The sequence below is a fragment of the Cinclus cinclus genome, chromosome 4, assembly GCF_963662255.1.
Source record: "Cinclus cinclus chromosome 4, bCinCin1.1, whole genome shotgun sequence".
Classification (NCBI taxonomy): Eukaryota; Metazoa; Chordata; class Aves; order Passeriformes; family Cinclidae; genus Cinclus; species Cinclus cinclus.
In genome coordinates, this window is record NC_085049.1 from 37,224,621 (window position 1) to 37,237,782 (window position 13,162).

Genomic DNA, 13,162 nt, shown 5'->3' on the forward strand with positions numbered 1-13,162 from the left:
TTAAACCGTGGAAATACCATGTCTGAGTCAGGAGATCCCTGTGCCACAAAATGCTGAGTTGTACTACTGGATGCCTGCATTGCTTGCCAGTTCTCTGTAGCTTCAGATGTGAACTTGCAAATGGTATGCTTGGAAGAGTTGTTGACAGATTTTTATTCTTTTTTAATAATGGCTGTCATGAAGATGATGTTGCACTTTCTGCAGCTGCTCACAGTGCCAGATGTCTGTTGTATTTACTATGCATAAGGCCATATCAAAGGATATTTTTTATATTTCTACAAAAAGACCACCGAATCAGAACCTTCCTCAAAGGTAATACATGAACGTCATAACACATCAACTAAAAACCTGCATAAAACAAGTTCAGTTATCCATCATCAAGTCAAAATACAATATTAATGACTGTTTTAACCAATATAATAACTTCAGAATGCTAGATAAATCCCAATTTAATTTGTTACGGTTTCTTTCTTTTAACTGTTGAATAGAAGCAAAATCCTTGAAATAATTGTTCCCAAAAGTCTCAGTCTCTTAAGAGAATGGCACTTTTAACTCAAGAATAAAAGCTTTAAAAATTGCTTTAGCTACCAAGAGGACCTGATTTCAATTATAGCAGATAATATCTGGAATCAATAATAGCTTCTGGCCATCTGTTAGGAGAAAAGAACAACGGTGTTTGCCTCATTAGTTCTTATATGCAGATCTCCAGTTATTTCAGGCATAAAAATTTTAAGAATATAACCCCAAGCACAACTTTGAAGTGGGCCAACTGCCCCTATTGCCAGCTAATCAATTCCTTTTCTATCAGAGCATCTTGTTCCCTGTCAAAGCCAGTCCTTCTGACGCAGTGTTCCCACCCTTCAAATCTGATCATCTAGTGTATATTTACCACATTTGCATGCTTTATATGCCACCTCTCTTAATTGGGGCATCTTGACTTAGGGTGTTGAACTAGAGTCTATTTTTTACTCAAGTATTTTGCATGCAGAATATGACCAAGCAGTAATTAATTATTAAATTAATTTATATTCTTCTACCTCACATCTTTTCCCCACTCTCCTCTCTTCAGTGTAAGGACTGGTTTTTATTATGTGAAACCCAAGTATGTTTTTGTCATACAAGTGCTCATTTTTGAGCATTGAATAGGTGCTGTAGATAGGACTTCTTTTCATCCCTGTATATATACGGGGGTTTATGTCCTGCCACGCAATCCAGAACTGAAGGTAATGTGTTACCTTTTGTGTTGCTGACCTTAATTAAAATTTGTGACAAGGACCTCTTGAGCACCATGTCATGTCACACCCCTTGTGGGGAGACATTTTCATCTTGTAAACAGAAAGTCAAGCCAGCCATGAAACGAGTATGCTCTGTCTCAAATCCTCTTTATAATGCTGATGTGCTGGTAAGGCTTGTATATACCAGTTGCAAGCAGAAAAAGATCTTGTTTTCATTTGTAGAACAGCAATACTATCAGTATATTCTAGATGAGCAGAACCTGCACCAAAACCACCCACTTAGCTAAGGCTTTAATTAAGATCTTGGGCTTGGATGGATGTTTTTAGAAAGCAGGCACATATGTAAAACTGTCCAACAGTGAGCACATATGACCAGAGATTTTGAATGAGAGCAGAGATGAATTTTGTTTTGAGAAGCTGAACTTGGGAGTAAAGCAAACCAAACCAAAACTGAAGTTGCTTTAATATTGCATGTCCCTATAATTCTCACCATATGATTTCACCTTCTGCACAGATTTGGTTTTTGTATCTTGGGTTGTTGTCCTGCTTTCTTATTCTCTGAGCACCCTTTGGCAGTCAGAAAATATTTAATAAAGCCAGCTGGCTTCAGTATTTGAGCTCAATTTCTAAAATATTTTTAAGGACGTATCTTGCTACAAACTTTTATTGTGGAGTTCCATATTTCTCTTGTGGCCAAGACATGATTGAATAGGACATAAATTACTGTTTCTGTGCTTGAAAAGGACATTTATATGACCTTTTAGCTGCTACAATGACAAAAAAATATATCTAGATGTGGTTTTGATACATAGCTTCCTGGGGGACATGCATGTGACAGTCCATCTGCAAGGACTGCAGGTACTGGTAAATGATCTCTATTCAGAGTAGATTTTTCTTCTCCTGCCCATCTTCCTTTTCAAGATCTCTGGTATACGATTGCAGTGGAAGGGAGAGGAAGTGATAGTCACAACAGCTATTGTTGTTAGAATAATTAAAATAGGACATATATGATGCATGTGGGTCAGTGAATGCTGTATATATAAAATAGTCTGGTAAATATGTACAGCTCTTAAGTTAGGTTGAGACACCATAAGCTGTAGTCACTGCAGAGTGATTAATTATATGCTTACTACTACTAGAAGAAAGAATTAAGGAGCATCTGCTTTTGCAGAACAGTGTGGCTATTGGGGAAAAAGGTGAGATGTTGAATATATTAAATTTGTATTGTGGCTTGCTTAAGAACCCCGTGTTGTAGCTGACCCCTGAGATCTTTTCTGGTGGAACAGCAGCTACCTCCTTCCGTGCCTTATTTTTTATCCTCCCTGTTGTCTGCTGATGTACATACAGCACAGATATACTAAAAAGACAGGTGTCATAGAATAGATAACTCTGTAGATTCTACAGAGTTCCCTAGAATCTACACAATCATAGAAGGATTGGAAGGGACCTTAAAAAACCTCTTGTTTTAACCCCTCTGCTGTGGGCAGGGATACTTTGACTAGACCAAGTTGCTTGGAGCTCCATCCCAAACCTTGTCTTAAGTTTTCACAGGAATCCACATCCACAGTTTCTCTGGGCAACCTGTTCTGGTGCCTCACCAACCTCAGAGATAAAAATGTTGCACAATAAATGTTACACAATAAAAAATGTCTTTTATTGTGTAAACTAAACCTATCCTCTTTCAGTTTGAAGCCATTCCCCACTGTCCTATTGCTATGTGCTCTTGTAAAATAGTCTAGTAGTACATCAGCCAATTCCCTCAGGATTCTGGGATGTATCTCATCAGGTCCCTGTTGACTTTAAGTGCATTCTGGTTTCTCAGGTGGTTATGTACTTGCTACTTACAGTGAAGAACTGCTCCCCCAGTCCCTATCCTGCTGCCCATCCACTCCAGAAGTGTGGGAAGAGAGGCTGCTCTTGAAGAGTGGGGCAAAAAAGTTGTTGAGTACTTTGGCCCTCATCTACTGTTCCCTGTTGTTATAGCAGTTATGATGGCCACCTTCTGTCTCAGTGCCAGTTCCCTGGCATGACTTGATGATTTCTAAGTTAGCTCACAAATGTTTACTCAGCTAAGTTTATCTGTGGAGTCCTGTGCTTTTCATTAAATCCTCTGGTGCTCTGCAATGTTCTTTAATTTACTTTGACTGACACTGCTAAACACCACAAGCTACCTGTTTTGAGCCTGACCTTACTCCACAAGAATCCAGGGAGAGTTTTTTCAAGTGTATCAGGTCAATGTGCTTAGAGGTCAAGATAATGCCCTTGTTTCTTTCGTTCTTTTTCTGGTACTCTGCAGGCCATCATACTGGGAAGATATTTCAAGGTATAATTTTGTTCTTCTATACATGCTCTAAAATGATTTCTAGCTATTTTCTACACTGTGTCAGATTTCAATCTCTTTTTGTCCTGAAAGTTTTTTTTAACCTATAAAAAAAAAAGAGAAAAAGAGAAATACCTTGAACAACTCCAGTAACTAAGAAATAAAAACTGGATGTCACAGGAAAGTCAAATCATAACAATGTGTCAGGATATATTGGGTCTTAAGGAGAAAATGAATGTAATTTTTTATTTCATGGCGTTTAAAAACGAGACATCTCAGAAATGTAATAATAGATGAGGGTTTGGTTTGGTTTTGCATACTTTTTCAGTTAATTCCTTAATTTTACTTTGGTTGCTGTACATGCTATTTTGGCAGACTTCATATTTAATTTTGCTTCTTTCAAACTAGAAAGTTGACCAGAGTGATTTCTGTCATTCCAGTGCCACAGCAGAATTTAAATGTACATTGCATTGATATTCAGGGAGTTTGCTTTTTATTTTTATTTCTTCATAGTTAATAAATGGTTTTATTTTTCAGATCTTTGTAAAAAAATTGATTGGAAAATTTTTGGTCTTTTTCAACTGTTTGACAAACTTTCTTACTGTGTTAATGCTCTCTTGCTACTAAGCTGTTTTAAAAATGGTGTACTTGATCATGGTGTGGAACCAAAGTACTTTTATTTCATGCTGTATATCTCACAGTATTCAGTTTGGTGTAAAAGACTTGAAGAGTTGGAGAGAAAAATAAAGATTGATTCAATACATATTCTTGAGGTGGTTTAATACTGTAAATACTGGTCTCATGTATCACACTTTTAGGGACTGTCCAGGGATATAATCTCACAGGGTTTTTTCAAAGGGATGATGACTGGCTTAAGCACAATAATGATTTTCTCATGAGTAAAGTGATGAATACAATCAGTTTTGAAGTCTTCAGATTCTGAAGAAGGATTTGGCAAAAATGTACTTTTTGTGTATTTTAAAACATAGCATAAACCATATCCTGTTGGCTTGCTCTTAAAATCTGGAACTTTCTTACAAAGATTCACAAATGAATTTTCAGTTTCTGTGGTTGCTGACAGCTAATCTTTCCTGCTGCTTTTGATGAACAGTGTGGCAGGCACAGATGGTGGATGACAGGTTATGTTGTGTTGGAGTGTAGTGTCTGCTTGTGGCAGGGTAGACCTTCAACAGCAGGCAAGAAGAGCGTATATATGTCCTTGCATATATGCATATCCTTATGGCTTTTACATGTGAAGTTGTCTTGTCATGTCTCTCAGTTAGTGGGGTTTCTTTTTTCCCTACGTTTTGTGTCTTGATGCGTAGATATTTAATAGCAGTTGGACTGCTTTTAGGTTACAAAGTCTTTTTGTGAATCACGCCCTGATGGATAGGCTGTTTTCCTCTTCCACTTCAAAACTGAGCTCTGAAAGGTTACAATATAGAAGATCAAAAAACACTATTGCTCAGTCTCCTGCCTGAATTAGGCAATATTTTAGTTCAGTATTTCAAATACAGCAAGAGCAGGATAGAATAGCTGAATTGCTATCTAATGTGTTAATTGATTTTAAAGGAGTGAACTCTTTGAGTGGCTTTTGTGTATCCTCTTTTGATTCTGAGTGAAAAAAAAATAGCTGTCTATTGTTTTAGAACTAGCAATATAAGATTTAATATTTGGCCATTGTAAGTATTTGGGAACATCACTGCTCTGGTGGATGTTTGTTTCTGAAGCATGTTTTATCTCCAGCTCCATTTCAGTAGCTCTTGTCCCAGCCTGAGCTCATGACCTCCCTTCAGTGGCTTTGGTGAAGCTGCAGGGGAAGCTTAGTGTGCACTTGATGTATTGGAGTGAACAACATGCTTTAGTGGTCACTACCCCCTAACCATTTCCTCACATTTGGGGTTATGTGGAATGCTGGGTCTATAGCATCCATTTAGCAAATGTGAAATAAGGTTTTCTTTTCACAGCGTGTGAGTGGTGTGGATGGCAAAAAAAACACTGGCACATATTGGCACTTTCAGCTTGCAAAATTCTGAGGTCTGATGTGTGTTAGTGTCAGCATTTGGAATAAAACACTTTCTGTCCTTCAGAGTACTTATGATCTAGCTAATAGTGTTCTCCAGTACAAGCTTTCCATTCATGTAGTGTAAGGCTGTGTTTAGATTTTTTTCTGAGTTGTGTGTTTTGAATTTTCTGCTCATAGAAGTGGCTTAATGATTCCGTCTTTTGACTTTTTTCATGGCTTATTAAATTTGAGTAAGCCTGTTTGTTCTGACATGTAACTTCTCACAGTTATATACTATTTTGTTAACAATAGGAATGATAATTTCTATTTTAATGTTGTGAATAATTGAAACATAATTTGTTTTTCAGTAATTGCTGGTTTTCGAGGGACAGTCCCACATGGCCTATCACTGGAGATTGGAGACACTGTTCAAATATTAGAGAAATGCGATGGTGAGTTCACAGGTGGTTCCTGTGTTGCTTAAGTTTTGTGTATTGATGGCTTGAACTCCATTCATATTCTTTTTTTTATAAGTAACACATTTTAAGTCAATAATATAACACATTGTGGCCTCTTATTTTTTTCCACGGTTCCAGAGAACTCTAATCGCTATAATAATTAATTTGCAGTACAATAATTTTTATTTAATTTCTCTCTGTTTAATAAACATTTACAGAGAAAAATAGTTATAACAGAAAGGAAGTCTCTCATGATTCTTCTGCTTTCTTGGTATTTCTGAGGGAAACCTGGCTGCCATCAAGACATTTTGAAATTAATTCAAAGTCACAGCTTAAAATCATAAAGCAGTGTAAGCATTCTCTTCTACCTCTGTTTTGCGTTAGAGAATGCAAATATAATTTTAGAAAATGTCTGTTGGTAGAGTCAGAGAAATAAAGTTGCATTTTCTTTCCATGATCTGCTTCCTGAACACATAAAAATCAACACATTGATTTTATAATTATTTTTATTCATTTTTAAATCATTTGGGTTCATACAGGTTTTGGGGTTTTTAAAATATAATATCAGGATTATTTATGGTTAACCTTGTAAGAAATGTTCTTTCAGAAGGCATAGGTTCTATTCTGTTGAATCATGTATATTATGAATTTTGTATAGTGTGGTGACTGATAGATGTAGAGCCTGAAGCCCAGGAAGGATTGGTAAATGTTTTGAGTTAGTAAGAAATTATTTCTGTTTTGACCAGTGGGGTGTCTAATGCAGAATTTACCTAGGTTAGATTGTTAGAGAAACTTTCAGGTACAGGGTTAAAAAGTAATTCCTGGAATTGTGTGATTGAAGTCATCCAAATGTGAACTGGTTTAAATGAAATACCTTTCACTGTATGGAAAATCTTTTAAATTAACATAGTCTGACAGCACAGTGGAATTGTCATAGCTGTCAAAAAGAGAAAGATGAAATCTGTTTTGTATATGCAAATGATTTTCACACTTTAAAAAGCAAAAATGTGCTTTCTTCACAGGATGGTACAGAGGATTTGCCTTAAAAAACCCCAATGTTAAGGTAAAGGTTAATTGCAGTTTTGCATTCTTGGACAAAAAAAATGTGTATTTACTTTTTAAAAGTTAATAATCTGCTTGTAAATGTATGATATTTACTCTTAAAAGAAAACCAGAGCTTAGTTTTAAGTATATTATTGGTACTACTTTAATTAGGTTTGGACAGGGATTACCCTTCTGAAATGCTTCTATGTATTAGGATAATACACTTTACAAATCCAGGGCTATGGTGAAATTTCTTTAATTTCTGAATTGTAGATTTTCCACTCAGAGGAAGCGAAGTTGAAGGGAAAAGACTACCGAGAACACAAATTGTAAACATTGTCAGAAATGTTGGTTAAACTGTGCCAGTTTTTCTTGATGCTATGAGCTAATTTAGAGCAGCCAGTGGAGACAGTTTATAGGAGCCACGTGCAGAGTATAAACTGAATAAAAAATACATGTTGCCATGTAAAATATATGGTTCATTTTGGTTTTCTTTGATGTGTAGTCTTTGATTTCCATACTAGCATAGTATTATAAACCAGACTTCACTGATTTATTTCTTCTTCATTCTGACATGAAAAATTACTGAAATTTACGTTTCAGTGTTCGTTCGTGTTGTACGTTGTCTTATTTGTCTTTCTGTTTTCTTAACCTCTCCTGTTGTCTTGCCTCTGGGATTGTACAGATTTTGATTTTTCATGGGAAAGATCATAAATTATCTGTCGGTCTTTTAACCTGCATTATAAGATTTGCTATTGTTTTTCTGTCCTCATTTCCAAGATTGTTCAACTGCAAAAAAGGCACATACACAGTAATTTGGAGAAGTTTCTAGCGGCTCATATCAAGTCATTGGCCTTTTTTGCCAAGGCCACCAATCACATAAATTAGTCTCTAATTACATAAATTTCTTTTCTTTATAGGGAAGGTCGATTCAAACAATAAATTTAGCCATTTAATTTGATGTTTACTACTTTGACCTCATTGAAGTACATTGCAGTTTGATCTGCAAGACATGAGCAGTTGTGGTTTGTTATTGCATCTTCTCTGTCTTTTGTTGCAATTCTCACCACATGCTTGCTGTCAGTCTTGCTTTGTGGTCTGTCAAATGTGTGATGGAAGTTATGAATAGGTTTTCTAAACATGACTTGATGTGTGAAGAGATGAGATACATATTCTCTGTTTTCCTAGTGTGAATGCAAACAGTTTCCTGACTTGGATTTGTGAAGGGAACCTCTCCAAAAGTAAAATCGAAAGAACACCTTGTACTTCCTGTTGTTGTTGGTATTGCTCTGTCAAGATTCTTCCCTTGTTATTCTGCCAGCTTTGACACTGGAAGGAGTTACCTGTGGCAGCTGGTCTGCAGTAAGGGTGCATAAGCAGCCATCCTGTTCCCTGATGCATTGTTACACCTGCAAGGCTGTATGTCCTGCTGTGCTTGGGAGGAGCTCCCATGAACTACTTTGCTTTACAGAGGAGTAGGAGCATTTCAAAGGGTGTAGTTGCCTCTACATAGTAGATTTGGTTTCGTTGGCTGTGTGAAAAGAAAATGGGACACCATCATCACAAAGTAAAGCTGTATGCAGCTGTGCTTATTATGAAGAGACCATATATGTATTTTTCTCTCACTGCATGAGCTGTAGTGTATTGTCTTCCCAGCCAGAGGCTTGGAGCTGACTTTCTTCATGTTGCTCATTCTCATTTGTAAAGGTCAGTGTGCTCTAAGAGCAATGGGACTGTTGCAGCAATACTGCGTGTTCAAGAGAATGGCAGGGAGCCCTTAAACATCTGGAAAAGGGCTGTTCCTGGCAGACACAGGTGCTTTGATAGGCATCTGCCACAACTTCCCTGTTCACTGCAGGCAGACTGGTCACCAAATTAGACTCTTTTTTTAAAATTTTCTTTATTTACTTAATTTTTATTGGCTATTGTTAACTTCACTTATTCTGCTTAAGAATCCCTGTCTGAAAATCCTTAGTTTTATGATGTGGTTGATAAGACATTATCCACCACAGCTGATGTTTCTTATCAAGGTGGGAATAATGAATAAAACCATCTGCCATAAGGGAGCTTTCAAACAATCTTCTGCATGTTCTTCATGTGTTTATCTTCTAATTTTCTGAAGTGTTGAATTTAAACTCTACTGAATGTGGCATTTTAGTTTCTGTACTGAGTATTTATTGCATTCTTTCCTTGTGTGTGTTTCTTGCTAATTATTTGGAGGACTTTGAATTCAACATGCATTTGCATACATTCCATACTAAATGGAATTCCAAACTCATGTAAGGGGACTTTTTTTACCTAAGCTTTTTTATTTTTCAGGGCATATTTCCATCTAACTACATTCACCTGAAGAATGCATGCGTTAAGAACAAAGGGTATGTGTGAAATATTCTAATTTCACATATTTAAACATGGTCAGTTACTTGTACCAAAAATCTTTTGCTTATAAGAAAATAATTATTTATGTTATGATACCTTCAGCTTACTGCCAGATGACTTCTAATGATTGACTTTAGCTAACCTGATACTTCTGCATGGTCATAAAATTAGAATGCTGTATTCAGAAAAGACATTAAATACAATTGGGAATATAATTCTGTATTGTGTAGAGAAAAGAGGAAACAATTAAGTTTATCTTGAAAATGGCATTGCCTTAATTTGAAGAAATTATTGTGTACATAAGATGTTTTTTAATCTACTGTTGAAGATTAGATGTTTTCTTTGAGGACAGTAGCTCTACCATGGTAGATAGTTACTATTTGACCAAAAAAAGGGTAAAATAATGTATGAGTTCAATGGCAAAAGATTTTGTTAAACCTGTAAATGAAGAGGAACTTTTTCCTTTACTTCTTTTCTTCAGGTGATGGAGAGCAAATATTTATTTTTTACAACAGCTGATGTCTTTTCATATTTAGAGGAATTGATAAAAAACAGAGTCATTGGTTAAAATTAGTTTTAAAATTTTGTTTTGGAATTCAAGTTGTCTGTAGAAAAATAATAGTGCTTTTTTTGGTTGGTGTTGTTTTTTATTTTTTATTTTTATTTTTTTTTTACTCTGTAAAACTTGCCTTGATGGTATCACTTTTAAAAATTTAAAACTTTAAAAAATTGTCAGTGATCTTACCACAACAGTTTTTTCACAGTTTTAATTAGTAATTGTTCATGTTGTATCCTTTATTTGGATTTATTGGTAGAGAACAGATACAAAACAGTTTGAAAATTGTTTAGGTAAGGATATTTCTTATAATAGATAGATGCCTGAACAGGAAGTGCCTTTTTCTTGAGAGCATGAATGTGTTGAAGATCCATTATTCATGATGGGCAGAAGTAATGGTGAAGACTGTAATAATATTAAAACAAGTTTCTTTCTTACAGGTAAAAATGTCCCCACATTACTGTTAAACTCCCTGCTGTCCACTATGAAGTTGCAGCCACGTGTGATTTGTCATGCCCTAGGATCCTTTTGTCCTTTTGAAGTTGTAGCTAAAACTGAAGATTCAATGAAGCAAAATTATAAGCCATCACAATAAAATAAAGTTTAAAGGCAGAATAATGTTTGTTAGTGGACACCATGACTACTTGCACGGAGTTCAACATTTGTTGCATCCATTTCCTTTGTTAGTTTATTTCCCATTCAGGCCATATTCCCTGCTGCACATCACAGCCAAGAATTGTCACGTTGTTATGTTAATTTAGTAAGAGAGACAAGATAGCATGAAAAATGTAATCCAGGCATGAAAAGCTGAAGTGTCAAAATCCCTTTGGAAACTATGGGATTTATTCTGCTATCTAAGTTGTTTTTGATATGCTTATCTCATAGTAAAAAAAAAAAGCTTGCCTTGACTTCTCTAGGGTGAAGACTTTGCATGGGGATTAAACTACTTTCACCCCAAGTTTTTCCATGGGGATTCAATAAATATACAAATAAGGAGTGTCATGGTCTGAAGGAGTGCTCGTGTAGGTTGACAGACACCACTGTTGGCAGTAGGAAGTCTACATATTAGTAACTGCAATGGGATCAGTAAAGCTTGTGCAATATCATGTGTTCTTCTGCATGTTACAGACAATTTGAAATGGTTATTCCAACAGAAGATTCTGTTATTACAGAAATGACATCAACTCTAAGAGACTGGGGAACAATGTGGAAACAACTCTATGTGGCAAGTACCCTGAATAATATTGCTTTGATTTAATGTCATCCCAAAAGGTGCACTGTTGTTTAGATGCTCTGGTTTAGTTGAAGTATATATTTCAGATAAAAACCCAAAACATTCAGGTTTTTTTTTGTTTTGTTTTTAAATTACTTCACCAATACCTTGAAATTGTACTTTGAGCTTCATAGTGTTATTACCATGTCTCCTGTGTTCACATGAATAATAATAATTTATTTCAGTAGAATTTATCAAGTACCAGGACCAAAGACACACCTGAATTACTGTTTATTCAATTTGGTTCTTTGACTGCAGAAATAAAAGCTCTATATACTAGTGTCTGATGGAAAATTGTGAAAACATGCTGTCAAGTATAGCTCTCTATAATGTTCATACAATGTCCTTTTTGTCACTTGTTTCTAATTCAAGGGCTCTTTCTATGACCTTTTTTCTCTTGGTTTTCTTTTACTTACAATGTTCGTATTTCCCTCTTGTTGTTACAGCAGTTGTTTCTCTTTTTGGTAGCATTTTTCTTCACTGCTGTTGTTACTGCACATTTAAAATTACCCTGGTTTTCTTCCTTTCCAGACAGAAAGCCAGGACAAACAATAAATTAGTGCCCTTTTAGTGAGCTTATAAAGTGAATGAATGTGAAGTAAAAAGAGGAAATTTATCAAATTGCTATTTTTCAGAGTTCTTGGAATATAACAGTTGTTAATGGAGAGTAATGGTACTTCTAAATGAATTTTAGGTTTAACTTATACAGCAGAAGTAACTGAAATTTATTTTTATGGCTTTTTATTCATAGGAAGAAGGAAAAGGGAAATGGGCAGGAATTAACAGAACTAATCTGAATAGGAGTGTTTTTCCAACTTTGTGTGAAGAATCACTTAGATGAAGGTTGTAGTAATTTTCTCAAGCTAAAGGTTCTCAAAAAACTATGCAAAACTACTTAGAATTAGTGAAGGAAGAGTTAATAGAGTCTTCCAGAACAGAAGTTTGTTTATGGGGAATTGTTATGCCCTTAGCTGGTATATAATTAGAGTAGGAGGATGTGGTTTCAAAGCAGTCATATTCACATAATTTCTCCTTCTTCACAGTAAGATAAATAAGTGTCTGGACAAGATTCTGTCTACATGATACTATTTATTTATGATTGGGTGGTAGTGTACAGCGTTATAGCAATGCAAGGGGAAGTTAAATTAACACCATGGTTCAGAGTATGAATGCTCAGAGCTATTGCTTTTTCTGTCCCTTATTTGTATGAATTTAAATGGTCTTGAAACACAGATTATATTTTCAGTTTGAGACAGCAGGACAGAACGAACATGCTCTTGGAATAAAACAGTTCTGTGCTGTGAAACACATGAATTTTTTTGTTGACTTTTTGTCATACCTGTCATGTATATTAGATTAGGTTAATGTGAGAGGGACACAAGAAGTTGGACTGGGTTATTGGAATAGGTGTGGTGCAGAGACAAGGTCTTTGGCAAGGTCTGAAATTATTTTATATGCACACACGTGCCGGTAAAATGGCCACAGTGTGATGGGGAATAAAAGACTGAGTAAGGGGGAAAAGGGATTTTCCCAATTTCCTGATCATGTTTGTATGTATTAGTATTATCAGCTTATACAGGTGATGTAGATGCAGTGTTTTTTTATCTTACAGAGGAATGAGGGGGATCTCTTTCACCGGCTGTGGCACATAATGAATGAAATCCTAGACCTGCGAAGGCAGGTCCTTGTTGGCCATCTCACCCATGATCGAATGAAGGACGTCAAGCGTCACATCACTGCTCGTCTGGACTGGGGCAATGAGTGAGTGCATGCAAATAAATGAATTGTAATGAAATTGTAATGCCAGTTCTGTAGGCTGATTGTAGAATGCTGAAATAAGGAACAAAATTCTAACAAGTGTTACCTTTTCTTTAATGGTCTTTATCCTTCAT

At 35.8% G+C, this 13,162-nt stretch overlaps 1 protein-coding gene across 1 annotated transcript in view; it reads left to right on the plus strand.

Annotated features, from left to right (window-relative positions):
- Positions 1–13,162, plus strand: part of DOCK4 (dedicator of cytokinesis 4) — a 160,530-nt gene that overhangs the window by 12,379 nt on the left and 134,989 nt on the right. Inside the window, exons 2-6 of the mRNA XM_062492503.1 lie at positions 5,929–6,012; positions 7,041–7,081; positions 9,382–9,437; positions 11,126–11,222; positions 12,883–13,031. Coding sequence (XP_062348487.1) covers positions 5,929–6,012; positions 7,041–7,081; positions 9,382–9,437; positions 11,126–11,222; positions 12,883–13,031 — 427 coding nt within the window. The remainder of the gene's footprint in view (positions 1–5,928; positions 6,013–7,040; positions 7,082–9,381; positions 9,438–11,125; positions 11,223–12,882; positions 13,032–13,162) is intronic.